At 40.9% G+C, this 19341-nt stretch overlaps 2 protein-coding genes across 2 annotated transcripts; one reads left to right on the top strand and one right to left on the bottom strand.

Annotated features, from left to right (window-relative positions):
- Window positions 1-411: 411 nt before the first annotated feature.
- LOC117537071 (5'(3')-deoxyribonucleotidase, mitochondrial-like) lies at window positions 412-7954 on the bottom strand. The gene is made up of 5 exons (XM_034202247.1): window positions 7640-7954; window positions 5626-5726; window positions 3512-3572; window positions 3104-3218; window positions 412-1618 (listed from the first exon to the last, which is right to left on the bottom strand). Exons 1-5 carry the CDS (start codon window positions 7898-7900, stop codon window positions 1485-1487), a joined length of 672 nt encoding a protein of 223 aa, XP_034058138.1. The 5' UTR covers window positions 7901-7954; the 3' UTR covers window positions 412-1484.
- Window positions 7955-9854: 1900 nt separating this feature from the next.
- Window positions 9855-19025, top strand: cops3 (COP9 signalosome subunit 3; the record flags this gene model as incomplete). The annotated part of the gene is given in 8 exon segments (XM_034202248.1): window positions 9855-10042; window positions 11150-11279; window positions 12768-12880; window positions 14440-14489; window positions 16322-16414; window positions 17042-17221; window positions 17356-17496; window positions 18852-19025. Coding segments are annotated over 8 exon segments (981 nt in total), but the record flags the coding sequence as incomplete, so codon positions are not given.
- Window positions 19026-19341: the final 316 nt, after the last annotated feature.

The following is a 19341-nucleotide window of genomic DNA, read 5'->3' as shown; positions in this document are numbered from 1 at the left end:
GAAAGAATTTGGATGTAATCAATGCTGCAAAAAGTGAAACACACTCCTGCTGAGGAGAAGAGTGGAAGTGAGTGTGTGAGCCAAAACACGACAGTCAGAGCAGAAAGTGTCTCAAAGAGATGCAAATATCCAATAAGTCATTAAGAGAAGGCGTAGTGAATAATACGTGATTATCAAGCAGTATACGGCAGGCACTGCGTTTAAAACTCTGTGTAGATGGAGATTTGTATATAATTAATTACGCATGTTTAATGTTTCAAAGTAAGCCTGCGTGGTAATTATCAGGCCAGAAAAATCATACTTTATTCCAATAATTCTTGAGTTTGGACCAGAAATGAGTAAAATAAGCTGTCTTTAAAATATCTTAACCGGCTGTGTGAACGAAGAGCAAGTCAATAAAACACATTTTTCTTCAATTTTGGTTCATTCTGATATTCAGAAACACGTCTTTTAATCATTTTTAAAAATACACTCTTACCCAACCTTTCACTAAATCTTTTCTCCCTTTAATACTTAATATTTCAAACATACTCCGTTTTTTATTTTTCAATACATCCAACATTTGTGATGGTTTTGGCAACATGCAAATACTCATTTGTTTCATTCAAGATGCATAGATGATGGTGAACAGAGAACATACAAAATAAAAACACCATGTGTTTTCTTTACAGTATCTTTTTGTATTGCACACATCAATATGTTGTGTGTATGTCAGTGTGTAGTGGAGTGTGACTGACTCATTAATAACACACACTATTGATAAGCCATTTGTCAGAAGACCGCAGATAAACACCATCAAATTAAAAAGCGTTTGACGTTAATGTTAAACGACTAAAAGCTGTGAACAAAACGCAGCTCACAGTGAGTTCAAGCTGCCCCGTTAGACTTACTGTATCCTGTATAAAGTCCTAAACACACAGTGTCAGAGTGCCCCCTGGTGGTCAAACGATGAAATGTCCTCTGATGCAACAGGTGTGTAAAACATCCCACATGTGTATTAATGTTCATTTAACCTTATTTTTTTCAGAGTTAATTCTGTGACACAGCGTTCCCTCGAGCCTCAGCGATGATTTCCTCCCCAGATCTGTCACTAAGAGGAAGTCAATCGCCGGGGATTCTGGGTAATGGAGTTCCTCAGTGTGTGTAAAACATCCAACATGTGTATGAATGTTGATTTGGCTTTCACCCTTATTTATTTTTTGTTTCTTCAGCGTGACAGCGTTCCCTCGAGGCTCAGCGATGATTTGTCCCCAGATCTGTCACTATAACGAGGAAGTAAACTGCTGGGGATTCTGGGTAATGGAGTTCCTAACGTGTGTAAAACATCCCACATGTGTATTAATGTTGATTTGGCTCTTTCACCCTTATTTGTTTTGTTACTTCAGCGTGACAGCGTTCCCTCGAGCCCCAACGACGATTTCGTCCCCAGATCTGTCACTATAACGAGGAAGTAAACTGCTGGGGATTCTGGGTAATGGAGTTCCTCATTGCCTCCTGCTGTTCAGGATGGCCCTCCAGTCGTCAGCCCATGAGAGGAGTCTCTTCTGGGGGGGGCTGAGGTGCTTGTTGTGGCAGGCGGTGAACAGGATGTGCTCCCACGTGGGTTCTGGATCCACACCTGACAGGAGACACGTTAGGTGAGTAGATGAGTAACTGACACACACACACACACACACACACACACACACACACACACACACACACACACACACACACACACACACACACACACACACACACACACACACACACACACACACACACACACACACACACACACACACACACACACACACACACACACACACACACACACACACACACACACACACACACACACACACACACACACACACACACACACACACACACACACACACACACACACACACACACACACACACACACCCACCCACACGTTTTTACGCGTGATTATTTTATCTCACTGTAAACTCCTCGCAGCAGATTCTGACTAACGCTGAAGCAGCTGCCTGATAACGTGCCGATGAGGATGTGAGGAGGATGGTGTAAATAGTCAAAACCCCCACATGCCGAAACACGAGCGGGAGAATAACAAATAAAATCCTCTGCCTTCACCTTAATTGAATCCTTATTTTAATAATAATAATATCCTTTTTCATTATTTTATCACTCTACTTTTTTGCTTGTCAAGTATAATTTAAAAGAGCCAAACTATTTAGACACTATATGTCTTCCCTAGTGTTGATATTTATATATTAAATGTTTTATTTGTATTTATAATACGTCTAACTCATGTGTAATGCATTTTAACATGCTGCTGTGACAACACAAATATAAAAAAATGGGATAAGTAAAGTTTGGCCAATTTAATCTGATTTAAACTCAGCCATTATTAATATATCTTTTTGCTAAAACCTCTCCTGTAAAAGCAGAAGAAAGCTGATTTAGTAAACAAATACAAGACATGTGATCTGATGACACACATGACTTAAATTAGGGGATTTTTTTAAGCGTTATGACGTCGTAAAAAATGACAAAAGACAATTCAAGATTTGTTAAAAACTCTAATAAGAAGCTTCATACGTTCAAAAACAGATATTGGGTTTAGCACTAAGTTCAATGGAAAAAGTGAATTTGTCTGGTTGTTAATTAACACAATTTTAAATAAGTGTTTTGTTTATATAACGGGATATCATCTCACATGTGCTCTCAAACAAACACGCGTACTGTACTCACTAGGATTGGGTATCATTTGGATTTTGACGAGTTCGGTTTTTAACGGTTTCCTGATTTTGATCGAAAACAGGTCACATGCTTATTTCACAGAAACATAAACGTATTTCTGAAAACCTTTCCTCAAATGTATAATGAAATTGACCTCATAAAGTGAATATAACTTGTAAATATAATGCATACAGTAAATAAAATCCTGACCTGTGCATTATTTTTTCATTTTCAGGTTAATTCCGGTGCAGTTTGAGATGTTAAAATGTCCCCCCGGTCTCCCCTATTTAACACATGGTGTCTAGATATACAATAACAATCCATCTACAATGTTCTACATCCTATAATCTTATTTTCCTTTTATACAAATGTCAGTTCCCAAACCCGCTGTCCTCACCTAGGATATCGGGCTTGTCGTCGATCAGGATGTCTCCGCTGATCACCGTCTTGTCTCGTGTCAGAATGACCTGCTCCAGAAAGCCCTGACCCAAGTGCTGCTCCACCCAGGCATACTGCACACACACACACACACACACACACACACACACACACACACACACACACACACACACACACACACACACACACACACACACACACACACACACACACACACACACACACACACACACACACACACACACACACACACACACACACACACACACACACACACACACACACACACACACACACACACACACCCACACACACCACACACACACCACACCACGAGATGTCATTAAGTAAAAAGGAACTCATTTTAAGCAAACAGAATATGTTGTTTTGCACACGGCTCACTCACCTTCTCATAGGGACAGTGTTGGATGTGGTTTATAGGGCTGGTGCAAATAAAGACATCTGTGCTGCAGAGAGGAGACATTAAAGGAACATTTTAGAAACTGTTTACACATGACAGTGGAAGCAATAGTTATTCTGGGGACAGTGGAAACACATCGATTCAGACACATTCATTTCCATCAGCAGAGGAACAGTTCATCGCTACAGTACGAGGGTTATTTTTAGAGCGCTGTGTTGTGTGTTCTCTGAGAAAAGGCCATCACAGCCTCCTCCACGTTGACTCACTTTACACTTAAATGAATCAAAGAGGCCATGATCGGATCAACTGAAGCACTAACAGGGCGTTGTGGAGCAGGAGTTGGGGTCATGACTCCCTGTAGAGGGTTTTCAGAGGCTGGAGCTACTCATATTTGACATTTACCGTCCAGGGTTCACACACTTTTTCACCAATGAATGATTTCCAATGACTTCTCCAGGACCTTTACCTAATTTTCCACGACCAAAAACATTACTCTTTCTCAGCGGTACCACTGAAACATTTTTATTTTAACATGGAACAGGAAAATAAGGTCTGCATATGAAACATCTAAAACAAATCAAATAGTAGGCTTACTAGCTCCTACAGGCTAAAGCAACTAAAATCTCTCACCAGCAAAACACCTCGTCAGTTAAATGCCATTTTACATTTCATTACTATATGATACAGTATTTATTATCATTATAGTGTTACTATTTTGGCGATTAGATAAAATATAAATTATATTTGATGCAACTTTAGTTACATTTCCATGACTTTTCCAGGACCTGGAATTTGCATTTTGAATTTCCATGACTTTTCCAGGTTTTGAATGACCGTAGGAACCCTGACTGTCTTTTTAGTAAGGCAAAATATGTGAAGATATATGAATGAAGTATATTGTGGAGCTGCAGAGAAGACCCGGACCTCAAACTGGATTCTACAGGAAAATAAATCCTCTTTTTAATATAGCTTTTAATGATAATGTGGATAATGTGAAAAAAGGGATAATTCTCTCTAATATCGTGAAACATATTGCATTTTAAAATCTGGCAAATATTTACAATTAGTTATTTTTTCTAAATAGTGCAGCGCTATCTACATCAATAACTCAGGATAGACATAGAAACATAATATGTGGTGATAATTATCAACAAGAAATTACATATTGGTAAATTAAAAGTATAAACTGTGGCGCATTTCCACTGCAGGGCCTAGCTCGGCTTAGTACGGTATAGTTAGGCCTGACTCCCTTTAAGCTGCGTTTCCATTACAGTTCAGTAGCTGGGGCAGTAACTATAGTAACGCAGTGTAGGCGGAGCCGTGACATCATCTTCAATGCGAACCACAAAACCAACATCAGCCGTTAGCTGTTAGCACTCAGAGCTCACAGCTCCTCATATCTGTTCAGAAACTGGACAAAAGTGAAACAAGTACAAACCACAGACTGCCTGTGTCATGGCGAATACAGTCTCTGGTTTATTTATGTCTGTAGGCCGTTGTTGTGAGTGTGGACGGTCGGAGCATATATAACGTTAGCTTAGCCAATCTACATTTAGAAAACACGCATTTTAAAAGGTGTTTCTCTGCCGTCTGTCTGCAGACTTGTCAAAGCATTAATTCTTGGTTTTACTAACCGGTATCAGTATGTTGTTACTTCGGCATCATTTAGAAACGTATTACAATTAAATCACGGTCAAATATGTTCATTTTCTTGTAGTTGCCAGCGATTCTCTCACTAGTTTAGCATATTCAGCCCGGTTGTTGGCCCGGAAAGAACCTCGATTTTGGAGAGCCAGAGAATATTATATATATTTCATTTTGTGTTGACATCTTTCCCGTTCAACAAAGACAATGCTTTTGGACTTAAGGCATACTATAAGTTATGTTTCTTTGTTTTGTTATATTTGTAATATATGTAAAACATGATAAATATCAATAAGTCAATACATATATAAAAATTCATATATTTTTTAAACAATTGACAGTAGAATTACCTTTGCAAATCACATGGTAGTACAAAATGTACCCATTCTTTCGTATTAAATGAATACTTCTTTTCATTGACTTTAAGTACTACATAACTACATAACGACACCTACTTCTCCATCTGGGCCATCTCCCGGACCGCCTCCAGCCCCCCCGGCAGCGGCTCCAGCTCCATGAAGAAATCCTTGGACTCCCAGATACTGATGGCTTTCTCCTGCAGTAAAAACACCACAATCTCAGTCAGTGATAAGCTGGACGTACAGAATGTTTCCACGTGAGGGACATGTGACAGAAGATTGTTGAAAAGCTATTTCTATAGGTCAGCGAGACACTTCAATAAATAGAGAAGCGGCTAAAGCTCCACTGAAGGGTTCAATAATGACACATCTGAGAAACAGGCTGGTGTTCGATTCACGCTTTTGTAAAATGTGTTATCTCTTTAAAATGTAGGTGCGATCCTTGTATTCAGGGGTGTTTGTAGAAAGATATACTATGAGCTGATACTGTGGCGCTGATCTTGTTGATATATTGTTGATATTGATATAAGATATATCAATTCTGATCATCTTGTAAATGTGTGGAAGGTCATTCATGGTCGGCAAGCTTTGACCATACCCTTTAACATGCAGGGTTAAATATTACTTAACTGTGTGGGAACCGGTATAGACTGGATTAACGTCTAACCTCGTGCAGAATTAGATTGAATACTACAGTGTAAAAATACTTTGTGACAAGTCAAAAGTCCTGCATACAAAAAATATGACTTGAGTAAAAGTACTAAAAGTATTGGCATAAAAATGTACTGAAATTACTTTATAATTAAGTATAAAGAAGCATACACTACGCTTGTATTAGCTAGCGCTCCAACCCATTGTACTGATATATCTAACCGGTTGACTAATCAGAGCAGACTGGGCTCTGGTTTCAGACAGAGGGTGACAAGAGGTGCTGCAGCACAGTATGAGAACAATAAAGAGCTTTTTGAACATTAAAGCATGGAGACATGAAGAGACACTACATACTGATATACACCTGAACATCAGCAGGAGAGGACTCTTTAAAGTAGAGACACTACATACTGATATACACCTGAACATCAGCAGGAGAGGACTCTTTAAAGTAGAGACACTACATACTGATATACACCTGAACATCAGCAGGAGAGGACTCTTTAAAGTAGAAACACTACATACTGATATACACCTGAACATCAGCAGGAGAGGACTCTTTAAAGTAGAGACACTACATACTGATATACACCTGAACATCAGCAGGAGAGGACTCTTTAAAGTAGAGACACTACATACTGATATACACCTGAACATCAGCAGGAGAGGACTCTTTAAAGTAGAGACACTACATACTGATATACACCTGAACATCAGCAGGAGAGGACTCTTTAAAGTAGAGACACTACATACTGATATACACCTGAACATCAGCAGGAGAGGACTCTTTAAAGTAGAGACACTACATACTGATATACACCTGAACATCAGCAGGAGAGGACTCTTTAAAGTAGAGACACTACATACTGATATACACCTGAACATCAGCAGGAGAGGACTCTTTAAAGTAGAGACACTACATACGGATATACACCTGAACATCAGCAGGAGAGGACTCTTTAAAGTAGAGACACTACATACTGATATACACCTGAACATCAGCAGGAGAGGACTCTTTAAAGTAGAGACACTATATACTGATATACACCTGAACATCAGCAGGAGAGGACTCTTTAAAGTAGAGACACTACATACTGATATACACCTGAACATCAGCAGGAGAGGACTCTTTAAAGTAGAGACACTACATACTGATATACACCTGAACATCAGCAGGAGAGGACTCTTTAAAGTAGAGACACTACATACTGATATACACCTGAACATCAGCAGGAGAGGACTCTTTAAAGTAGAGTAATTGAGTAATGTACACGCAGCTGCCATGTTTGATTCTAATAGTATGCTAATTGTATATATTCTGGTTTTAAAAACTCTGATGAAATTACATATGTTACTGGGGACCCTGGGGAACAAATTCAAGTGCATTTGGCTAATGAAAGTGCTGTAAATGTGAGTTTATTCAACCTAAACATGACAGTTATGTTTACATGCCACTTACACACAGATCACTCCGCAGCTGGCCGTACTGTGTGGACACCCAGAAGCCTCTCCTGTCCTGCAGGCTGATGAAAGGATCCTCCGGGTATTTGGCCCGGTATTTCTTCAGAAACCCGCCTTCAAAGTCGGCCAGAACCCCGTCCATGTCCACCAGAACCCGGAGCCTCTTACCGGAGGACATGTTGACGGAAATCCTTCTAACCGGATCACGGAGTAACGTTTTTCCTCTTCCGAGTAGGCGGGTGGTAGAAAGTAGTAACATGTCAACGAGGAGAAATACGTGGAATAAGTTACATAAGTGTTCACCACGTGGTTGTGTTGTTATATGTCTTTTGACGATTGTATGTTACGTGCATTTATCTTTGATCATTCTGGGCGTCTCGTTTCTAGCCAGCTAACACAGCAGGCAGCAGTTCAAATATATTTAGTGCCACACACAGTGTAATGGGAGCTGTTTGTTTGTGTATTTACAGCCCAGCAGCGACACATAATAACCTTTCTAAAAACACCCACAGAATGTCAGACATGTAACTGATGGTGCTACCTGAGCAGAAACAAGGAAGACGACAGGAAAAGAACAATCTGTACAAGAAGAGCATCAAAGATATGCGAGGAGGACAAGAGGGTTCACTCCTCTGTTGATAAGTGTCATGCCTGAAGCACAGGTTCAAACCCCACTGCAATCAGCATGTCGTTGGGTCCCTGAGACACTTCACCCCAAATTCCTCCTGTGGGGATTGCCCACAGTATTGATTGAGTATGTAAGTCGCTTTGGATAAAAGCGTCTAACAAGTAACATGTAATGTACACTGTTTATATACTTGTACTTTACTTGAGTATTTCAATGTTATGCTAGTGTGTACTTTTACTCCACTACAGTTCAGAGGTAAATGGTGTACTTTATGTACATACACATTTATGTAAATACTTGTATGTATTTAATACCTTTAGTTATGTTACAGATTTTGATTACAAATGACATATATACATGCCATTTTAAAATTCACCACATTAAATGTTTTATTTCCAATATTTCAGGTGTGTTTCTTCATTTTTCTCATCTTCATTGACTAATTTGCATTTGTCACAATTGTATAACACTGCAACACAGTAATACTATTGTGAGCTATATGTATGATGGTGTAAATACTCAGTAAGAGTTTGTAAAGATAGCAACATTTTAATCAAGTTTGTGACGGTGTTACCTAGTTACCTTTACCTTTTAGCTTTTACCTTTACCTTTACGGTGTTACCTTTATATTGAATGAGAAAATAAATGAAAGTTTTAATCCACCAATTAATATGTGTGCTATTGATGTTGTCCACTTAATTTAGCAGGTATTCTGTTCCTAATATATTGATTTTCAACAGTTACCTATACAATAAAGGTGCTTGAAAACTGCAAGGAGTTGGGACTTTATTTTATCTGCAAGAACAAGAAAACAACAGTGACAGAAAAGGTGATTTTCATGTTTTATTAAGTACAACAACACTTTGTAGTGCAGTCTAGAATATGTGAACGATGCAAGGCCAGTGAGACTGGAGCTCTTACAATTTATAACATCTTTGTTCCATACGCCACCCAAATAAAACGTCAGTTCCTGTATGTTTTTCTCCTTTAAGGAAGCACTTGTGCTGCAGTCTAAATTAAGAAAATGAAGTCCCTTAATCAGTAAAACTATTACAATAAATTACAATTTGCAAAATACAAAATTAAAAATGTGTCAGTTATCATGATTTAACATTTCCCGCAAATCATGTGTGTGGCCCTTTAAGAATCCAACACTTGGTTCGTGAATCTCGTTGCAGTCTGTTCTGTTTCTGTATCATCGCGATAGTTTGACATCCGTCGCATTGAATACAATAATAAATACAATATACAAGGAATATTAAGAATAATATACAATACAGTTAAAACATTTAAATCGAAAATGTGATGGTCAATATCAAGCAGACTCTACAGAGGGAGACCTGTCATATTTGGGACTGTATTTCATCTGCAACAGGAAAAAAACAGAAATATCACCGACAATTTGGTTTTCAGCCATTGTATATTTTAGGCGCTGCAGTCTGGAATAAGAAGGTCCCTTAACCTTTAATAAAATCACAATAAGTTACATGTGCAAGACAAAAAAATAAACAAATATCAAAATAGTGACAAATCGTGTGTCTGGCCCTTTAAGAATCAAAGGCTCGGTTGCTAAATCTCGTTGCAGCCTGTTCTGTTCATGTATCATCGCGATAGTTTGACCTCAGTGGCGGCCCCCTGTCTTCAGTCCGGACGGAGTTGTTTCTGAGGTTTGAATGAAAAACAGTGCAAATTACCCTCGACTTTGGACCCAGGAAATAATGGCTTCAGCCTTGGAGCAGTTTGTGAACAATGTGCGGCAGCTCTCCGCTCAAGGTACGTTTGCTAAAACTAATTTTAATGGGAAGTATTAGGTAGTTAGCTTAGCATAGGCTATCCAATGCCTTGCCGATAGCTTTATCTTTTTGCCATATCATGTAAACACACCGTTAAAATTGACTTGTTCTGAGTGTTAGAGTACTGTAAAGTATCACCATAAGCTGCATTAGTACACAGGAGCGTTATGTCACCCGCGACTTGGTTGTTTATCAAACTAAATATCTTAAATCCTACTTTTTGAGCTAAATAAATAATATCTGAGCACTGCCTACCAGTAGTCCCGCCCTTGCCTCACGTGATTGGCTGTTGGAGGGAATACGCGAATTCTATTGGCTCAAAGGCACCCGTCAATCGCGCATGCTTTGCTTCTTGTTTCAAGGCCTTGACCGGATTTTTATTGAAATACAATGCCACAGCTGGATTCGTGTACATATATTTGTAGTCAGTTTGTTTCATATATTTGCAAAGAATAGCCTATTGATGGAAGAAGACGGTTAAATAGCAATTTTACCACAAATCCCACCATTAAAACAATGAAGAAATGAAGTGTTTCCTCTTCTCATCTTGGTGGATTTATTCATTTAACCTCATTATTTACAATAACTGTGAAAGTGTGGAAGTTATGAATCCATATCTAGTGTACAGTTCAGTTTAATCGTGTTCCCCTCTGACAGATTTATATCTGTAACTGTCAATATGTATATATTGTAATTCTTAGTTCTGTTTTATTATCTACTTTGATATGTGTCTATTTGTGTGTTTGTTTATTTCTACTATTTTCTTACCTTTGACATGATGTGCAATGCCTTGTTTACATGCTGCTGTGACCAAAACATTTCACAAATTGGGATCAATAAAGTATATCTTATCTTGGCTGCCACAGCATGTAATAAGATATGACAATAAATCCCAGAATAACATCCTAGCGGTCAATTCTTTACAAGAAAAGATGCCTAAACAATCTCAAATGTTGATCTGCATCAAGCATTATGATGCAAACTGTTTTGTATATGAGATATGTGTGCTTCCAAAGATCTAAATGGCATGCAAAAGGATTCCAAAGTGATTTAATTTCGCCATGTTTCCCTGCCCTTTCACCTCCAGGCCAGATGACTCAGCTCTGCGAGTTGATCAACAAGAGCGGGGAGCTGCTGGCCAAGAACCTGTCCCACCTGGACACGGTTCTGGGGGCTCTGGACATCCAGGAGCACTCCCTGGGCGTGCTGGCTGTGCTGTAAGTAGCCTCCTTCATCCTAAATCTGTCCAGGATTGACACCGTCAGTGTTAAGAGCTTTTCCTCGGTGTCTTGTGGTGTTTTTTTTAGTTTGTTTCCTGCCACTTCTTATGATTGTCTACACCAGTGTTTCTCAAACCTTTTCATACCAAGGTCACTCACGGACCACCTAACTCCCCAAATATCCCAAAACAATAGGCCTGCTTACCACTCCAACGGTATATAACAAAGTACAGCCTAATAATGACGGCTTAACCTTCTCTACATCGCCTCGTTCACACATTAAATCAACAATACAAATACAACTACAGATTATATAAGCCTTTCGATTTAAAATGCTCTCAGGTTTTACACCTCTTATGAAATGTAGACTACATTTATTACAGAGTTGATGTCCGAGCCAACAGACTCACAGATCGTTGGCTACTGAGAGAAATGCTAAATACGCCGCATGTAGTACGACACAAACCTCCGCTGTGGATTTTCAAAACAAAATCCAGTCAAACTTTGGTCGCTGGCCCAAGTTTAACTTTCTGAGGTCTCTAAGCCGTTCAATCAACAGACTTCATGCTTCATTGGATGCATATATTAGATAATAATCTCTATCTCATTCCTAACATCTACTTCCAGCACGGATAAATGTTCACAAAATACATCCATTGTTTGTTTTATACGCTTCTTGAAATACAAATAAAACACATCGTTTTTCTAGAACGGATTACAAATCGCCTGAAGATGATACAAACAAGTGGCAACATGTGTGACGAAGGTGTGGCGCTGGGCTATATCGTGCAATTTAAAGTGAAAGTTAAGCTCGTTCCATTGCGGAGGTTTTCCAGCGAGAGTGCGGAAAGTTTAATTGTACCAATATACTCATGGACCACTAGGGGGCGCCCACACTTTGAGAACCACTGCTCTACACTCATGACGCTCCGTTATTGTTGTGTCTGTTGAAGGTCATATAGAGTATGTGATGAGTAGACGTGGAGGAGTTCATGAGAACAAAACTTCATTAACATTTTACACAAAACCAATAAAACATCAAGTAATTACTTCTTGAATAAAGAGAGCTATTTCCTAATTCTCAGTGTTATAATGGGCTTGCTTATAGAATAGCAAACCTTGTGTTGACAGGAAGCTACTGCACGTACAATACGTTCTGTAGGCCTGAGATAACTGTCAAAAAGGAAGCGATCATTTCCTGTCATTTAGTGAATCAAAAAAGGCCACATGAGCCTGGATGTATGATTGCACATCACAAAATAAAGTATTTAGGTTTTACTTAATGAAACGGTAAATGTTATCCCTTCTTCATCCTAAAGATTTAAAACTCAAGTGAAGAATGAAATCATTTGACTCTTAGCAACTGGAAATGATCTGACAACCAACCCGTTCCATGTGTCCTTCTCATCCCTAATGTGTTGTCATTAGCTGTTAGTCTCCTTGGTTCCTCGAACGTGTGTCTCACCTCCTTCTCCTTTGATCCAGATTTGTGAAGTTCTCCATGCCAAACATCCCTGACTTTGAGACGCTGTTCTCCCAAGTCCAGCTCTTCATCAGTACCTGCAATGGAGAGCACATTAGATATGCAACAGACACTTGTGAGTACAGACTAACCTTACCTCTCCTTAATCTTTAAGAAGCATGCTGGTGTGCGGATCTAACCCTGAACATGTTGCTCACAGTGCACTCTGCTCAAAGCTGCACTCTTGCCCCTTTCACAGCTGGGCCGGTTCAGAGCTAGAGCCTGAAAAGCACCGGTTTTTCCTGTTCACACCGCAGCGGAGCCGCCTCTAAGCTCCGAAAAAATAATTGTCGTTCTCGAAGCAAGAACCGAGGGGGGCGAGATTAACCTGAGCTAACAGTTTAAGGCGAGTACGGCAAATAACAGTTGTAACAAGCAGTAGTGCTGAGCAAAGTGGCTAGAACGCAACCACACACACACACTTTATAAAGTCAGGCACCACTAACCAGGCTTCGTGTGATTCTGTTATTTGTCCGTTCGCTGTCATTGATCATTGTGGAGAGAGGCAGACGTTTTGTTTCGTGTCATAGCAGCTGTCAGATGGAATCAATACACGGGCTGCACAGGTTCTCGTGTCCGACTATCACAAGTAGAATCATAATGAAAAATACGCCGGTAAAATGTGCCGGCTTATGCCACGATAGGATAGCAACAACAAGTAGTCTGTTATAGTCAGTTTAGCTTCGGTTGCTATGGTAACATCAGCCATTTTATACCAGAGAAACGTTCATAACAGCGTTGTGATAATAATAATAGCTTCGATTTATATAGCGCCTTTCAGGGGACCCAAGGTCGCTTCACAAGTAATAGTGCAAAGACAAACATAACAAAACAAAAGACAGACAAACAGAACAACAGATCGATTTAGGGGCCGAAAGCCTTGGCAAACAGATGGGACTTGAGGGCCCTTTTGAAGGCGTCGAGTGTGGGGATGTTGCGTATCTCCGCAGGGAGAGCGTTCCAGAGGGTGGGGGCTGCCACACTGAAGGCTCTGTCCCCGTAGGTTCGCAGTTTGGTGCGGGGGTGGTAAGCAGGCCAGAGTCTGAGGACCGCAGGTTCCGGGGTGGGGCATGTGGGTGAAGGATGTCCGATAGGTACTGGGGGGCAAGGGCATGGAGGGACTTGTAGGTAAGGAGGAGGATTTTGTAGCATATGCGGGACTTGACCGGCAACCAGTGCAGGTGGATGAGGGTGGGAGTGATGTGCTGCCACGGTTTTGTGTGCGTGAGTACCCTAGCAGCACAGTTGCCGAACGGCGAGCAGCACTGCAGCGGTCGGTAAATGCCGCTGAATCACATTTAATAAACAATGAACTACGGCACTCTGGAGAAAAGTATAAAGGTTGAGAAGTCGTTATTTAATTTAATCTGGCTTTGTGTGATTAAAAGCAACACGATCATCGACCCGACGCCGGCCCGTTGGGGAGAAAATCAGCGACGTAAACGGTGACGTCATGACGCAGCAGCAGCCGGGCTCTGGGCGGTGTGAACAAAACGTTTCCTTGATGCTTTGAGCACGAGGAAAAATGTGTTTTACCAGAAATATGTTTGCGATGAAGCTTCGTGTTCATGTGAGCCGTGCTCAACACTTCACTCAATCATTGAACACCTTTCTTCGCTCGGTTTCCTCTCACAGTTGCTGGTCTCTGCCACCAGTTGACAAACGCCCTCGTAGAGCGGAAACAGGTGAGTGTTGGTCTTTGGTGTATTCTTTAATGATTTAGCTTTCCATGATCGTTGCTACCCCGTGTCTCTGCCCATTATAGTGGCTGTTTATCCAATGCACCAGGTTCCTAGTCCAATTAGTCTGCATGGCATCTTAGCTCTAATGCCCAACAAATCCAAAGCTTTAGTCAAGTCGCATTGTACTCACGGGAGGCAGGTAAAACTTAAATGAGGGTTTATTTGAAGTGTCTAACAGCGTCATGGCATCACATGTCACTTGTTAGACGCTTTTATCCAAAGCGACTTACATACTCAATACTGTGGGCAATCCCCACAGGAGCACTTTGGGGAGAAGTGTCTCAGGGACACAACGACATGCTGACTGCAGTGGGACTCGAACTTGCTACCCCCTGATTCTAAGTTCAGCACACTCTCCACTGAGCCACAGCCACCCATGGCAGGTTATTTCATCCAAATGATATCTCACTCGGTCCACTATGCACTTTCAATACTGTATGCTATAAATTAGCATTAAATAACTAAACCACCATTACAAGGTCATCATCTTGTTGGGATCCAAGCTTTTAGATCTCCAGCATCTTACTCGCTTAACATAGTTTTAAAAGTCTATTACGACACCATCACCTGTCGTGAATAAGGAAATTAAGCATTGAATAATAGAATAATAGCAAACGGAAACATAACCTTAGCACAGTCCACGTATATACATATTTACAATGATAGAGGTATTCATATAAATGGTGTTCAACAGCTACCTAACTTGTCATTTAAACATTTTTCTTGGACATAAATAAGTGCTTAAGTGGCTCTAATGGAGCATTTCCACTGCAGGGCCTCGTGCGGCCTCGTTAGGCCAGGCTCCCTTTATGCTGCGTTTCCATTACAGTTCAGTAGCTGGGGTAGTAACTATAGTAACGCAGCGTAGGCGGAGCCGTGACATCATCTTCAATGCGAACCACACAGCCGTTAGCTGTTAGCCCTCAGAGCTCACAGCTCCTCATATCTGTTCAGAAACTAGACAAAAGTTAAACAAGTACAAACCACAGACTGTCTGTGTCATGGCGAATACAGTCGCTGGTTTATGTCTGTAGGCCGTTGTTGTGAGTGTGGACGGTCGGAGCATAGACTGCGTTAGCTTAGCCGATCTCCATTCAGAAAACACACATTTTAAAAGGTTTTTCGCCTGCCGTCTGTCTGCAGACTCGTCAAAGCATTAATTATGTTGTTACTTCGGCATCATTTAGAAACGTGTATTACAATTTAATCACGGTCAAATATCTTCATTGTGTTGTAGTTGGAGCCCCCTTGCCGTCACTAGTTTAGCAGACTCAGCCCGGTTGTTGGCCCAGAAAGAACCACGATTTTGGAGGCCCAGAAAAACTGAAAAAGTACCCGTTAGCCGGAACTAGCCCGAGTGGAAACGCAACCAAAAACGGGCCGGGTTTGGCACGGCACGCTTAAACCGTGCTACACACTGCAGTGGAAATGCGCCATTACACTGATTATCTTAAAGGACACCACACCAGCTCTTCTGCTTTGGTGGATCTGTTGAATTACATGCACAAGTTATTTCCCCAGGGAGAATAAAAAAACATTTAAATTGAATGTTCCACATTCGTCCCAATTGAGTTATCCAGCTGCTTTCACACGGCTGAGTCTCGCCTTCCAACAGTTCCATGTTTTCCTTTTGCTTCTCAATCTATATATTTCATGCATCTTAAATCGGGGGGGGGGGGCCCAGACTGTCTTCCTTGTGTTTGGACGTCTCTGCTGAATAACTAACTGGTGGTTTCCTCCTCTTCCTCCTCTTCCTCCTCTTCCTCCTCTGACAGCCATTGAGGGGTGTTGTCGTCCTAAAACAGGCAATAGACAAAATGCAGATGAACACAAACCAACTTACCTCAGTTCATGCAGACCTGTGTCAGGTGAGTCTCCTTCATGCTGGGGGCCTTAATGTGTTTAGGATTTAGCAGTTTTCTACTAGATTTGTATTTATTTATTTGTATTGACAATCTTAGTTTCACTTCTTATGTTAATATAAATATTACAATGTTTTATTGAAAAATTATTATTCTGTTTTTTTCCCAAATATTTTTAGATTATTTTTTTTTTTATTGAATATCTTTACTTAAACTTCTTATGTTTAAATTCATATTTTCAATTTTGTAAATATATTTGATTTAATTCATACTAAAATGTCCAACTCTCACGAAACCCTGGAATTAAAACAGCGTCTTAATTCTGATTTAAAGACTTAATATGTAACATTTCTGCATTAAAGGTAAAGAAATGACTAACCCTATGTTATGTAATTAGTTTAGTTGTATACTTACACAATCCCAAAAACAATTTGGGCATTTAATTTTGCTACCGTTTATGATCTACATCCAACATCCACGTTATCCTAGTTATCTTGACTCTTTTCCATCTCCTATTTGTTCCTACTTTGCCATTTAAAGACTGTTAAATAATGAAACCCAGTCTTATTCCCAGCCCAGTGTCTCTCCAGTTTGACCTAAACATCGTCCTCTCATTACTCCGTCTCCTCACAGCTGTGCTTGTTAGCGAAGTGCTTCAAGCCCGCGCTGCCGTTCTTGGAGTTGGACATGATGGACATCTGTAAGGAGAACGGAGCGTACGACGCTAAGCACTTTTTATGTTACTACTACTACGGTGGCATGATCTACACGGGCCTCAAAAACTTCGAAAGAGCACTGTATTTTTATGAACAGGTACTCACACGCCCATAAAACACTCAAAAATGTACTTTGAATATGTCATGTACTTATTTAAGCCCTGATTGTGTCATATAATCAACATTTTCTCTTGTGTACAGGTAGATAATCACGTGTTTTCACTTTCTCAGGCAATAACCACTCCAGCCATGGCAGTGAGCCACATCATGTTGGAAGCCTATAAGAAATACATCCTGGTGTCGCTCATTCTCCACGGCAAAGTGCAGCCACTGCCCAAATACACCTCTCAGATCGTGGGGAGGTTCATCAAGGTGAGGACTAACAAACTCACGCAAGCAACATTGTGTGCGATCAAAGAGTGGTGCGGGAATGCGTCCTGACATCTGGAACTGAGTCAGCATTTCGGTTGCCGCGGGAAATGGAAGTTTTGTCGAAGGAGCCGTTGCAATGCTTACTTCCAGGTTGTCCTGCACCGTTCTGTGTTGTTGAACTTAGCTGCGTTCTAATGACTTCAACACAGTTTCCCCGAGGGCTGCAATTCATCGTATTTTAATCGCAATTACGATGTTGGCCTGCCACAATTACGAAAACAACATCGAAAAAAACGATTATTTTGCTTTGCTAGGTTGTGACGAGGCAAGGCAAGGCTAGGCAAGGCAAGGCAAGGCAAGGCTAGGCAAGGCAAGGCAAGGCAAGGCAAGGCAAGGCAAGGCAAGGCAAGGCTAGGCAAGGCTAGGCTAGGCTAGGCAAGGCAAGGCAAGGCAAGGCAAGGCAAGGCAAGGCTAGGCTAGGCAAGGCTAGGCTAGGCAAGGCAAGGCTAGGCAAGGCAAGGCAAGGCAAGGCAAGGCAAGGCAAGGCAAGGCAAGGCAAGGCTAGGCAAGGCTAGGCTAGGCAAGGCAAGGCAAGGCAAGGCAAGGCAAGGCTAGGCTAGGCAAGGCAAGGCTAGGCAAGGCAAGGCTAGGCAAGGCAAGGCAAGGCAAGGCAAGGCAAGGCAAGGCAAGGCAAGTGCAAGGCTAGGCAAGGCAAGGCTAGGCTAGGCAAGGCTAGGCAGGCTAGGCTAGCAAGGCTAGGCAAGGCAAGGCAAGGCAAGGCTAGGCAAGGCAAGGCTAGGCAAGGCAAGGCAAGGCTAGGCAAGGCAAGGCTAGGCTAGGCAAGGCAAGGCAAGGCAAGGCAAGGCAAGGCTAGGCAAGGCAAGGCAAAGTGCTTTACAAAAAACGAAAGACATTAAGAAAATATTTGATCTAATTTATTTTAGTGTAATTTATATTTATAGATGTTTAGTACTGGAAGTGCGCTCCAACATATTTGTTGGTCTTGTTTATTGGTATTTATTATTTATTTAAATGTATCATTTATTTTGGTATTGGTTTTCAGTTGAATTATACGTTCAGGGTAATCAACAGTTAAAAAGATACTGTTCAAATTATTATTTGTTTTAAAGTTCAATAAACGGATGTTTTCAAATAATCGTATTTAATAATCGTGATATCAATTTTTGACCAAAATTATCGTGATTAGGATTTTTGCCATAATCGAGCCCTAGTTTCCCAATTCTAGGGGTTTCTTATATGTTAACTGCAGTGTGCCCACATTGTGGGAAACTAGTATAGATATTCTCCGTGTTGTGCCGTGAAGTAATCTGTTTCTCTGTGTCCTCTCCCTTTAGCCCCTGAGCAATGCATACCACGAGTTAGCTCAGGTTTACACCACCAACAACCCGGCGGAGCTGCGCGGCGTCGTCAACAAACACAGCGAGCAATTCACACGAGACAGCAACACGGGGCTGGTGAAGCAGTGCCTCTCCTCTCTCTACAAGAAGAACATCCAGAGGCTAACCAAGGTTATACATTCTCCAAGGAAATAAGAGCGTCTCGTCTTTGCTTCTTCACGGGGCGACGCTTTGGAGGAGACATTTGGAAATGTGTAGCTTAAACGAGACCTCCTAAAGTCAGTTTGTAAAGCTAATTGAAACTCATCGGTTTCATTCTCAGCTTGAGCTGGGTTACATTATTTAACATATACACGATGTCTTCATCATGACTTGAGAGGAGACGTATTTGAGTGTTTTTATAACCTTAATATCCTGGATTTGATGCAGACGCTTTGAATCAATCTTAAATCATTCAAATCCAAAGATACAGCGAAGCTTAAAGTAA

This window comes from Gymnodraco acuticeps, unplaced genomic scaffold (assembly GCF_902827175.1).
Source record: "Gymnodraco acuticeps unplaced genomic scaffold, fGymAcu1.1, whole genome shotgun sequence".
In the NCBI taxonomy this organism is placed as follows: Eukaryota; Metazoa; Chordata; class Actinopteri; order Perciformes; family Bathydraconidae; genus Gymnodraco; species Gymnodraco acuticeps.
This window is presented reverse-complemented; position numbering and strand designations above follow the sequence as displayed.

Excerpts from the sequence above, each read along its gene's own strand:
- LOC117537071 (XM_034202247.1), bottom strand. The coding sequence starts at position 7,900 with ATGTTACTACTTTCTACCACCCGCCTACTCGGAAGAGGAAAAACGTTA. Across the intron at positions 5,727-7,639 it reads AGCTGCGGAGTGATCTGTGT|GAGAAAGCCATCAGTATCTG; the intron begins GTAAGTGGCATG and ends TTTTTACTGCAG. Across the intron at positions 3,219-3,511 it reads AACACTGTCCCTATGAGAAG|TATGCCTGGGTGGAGCAGCA; the intron begins GTGAGTGAGCCG and ends GTGTGTGTGCAG.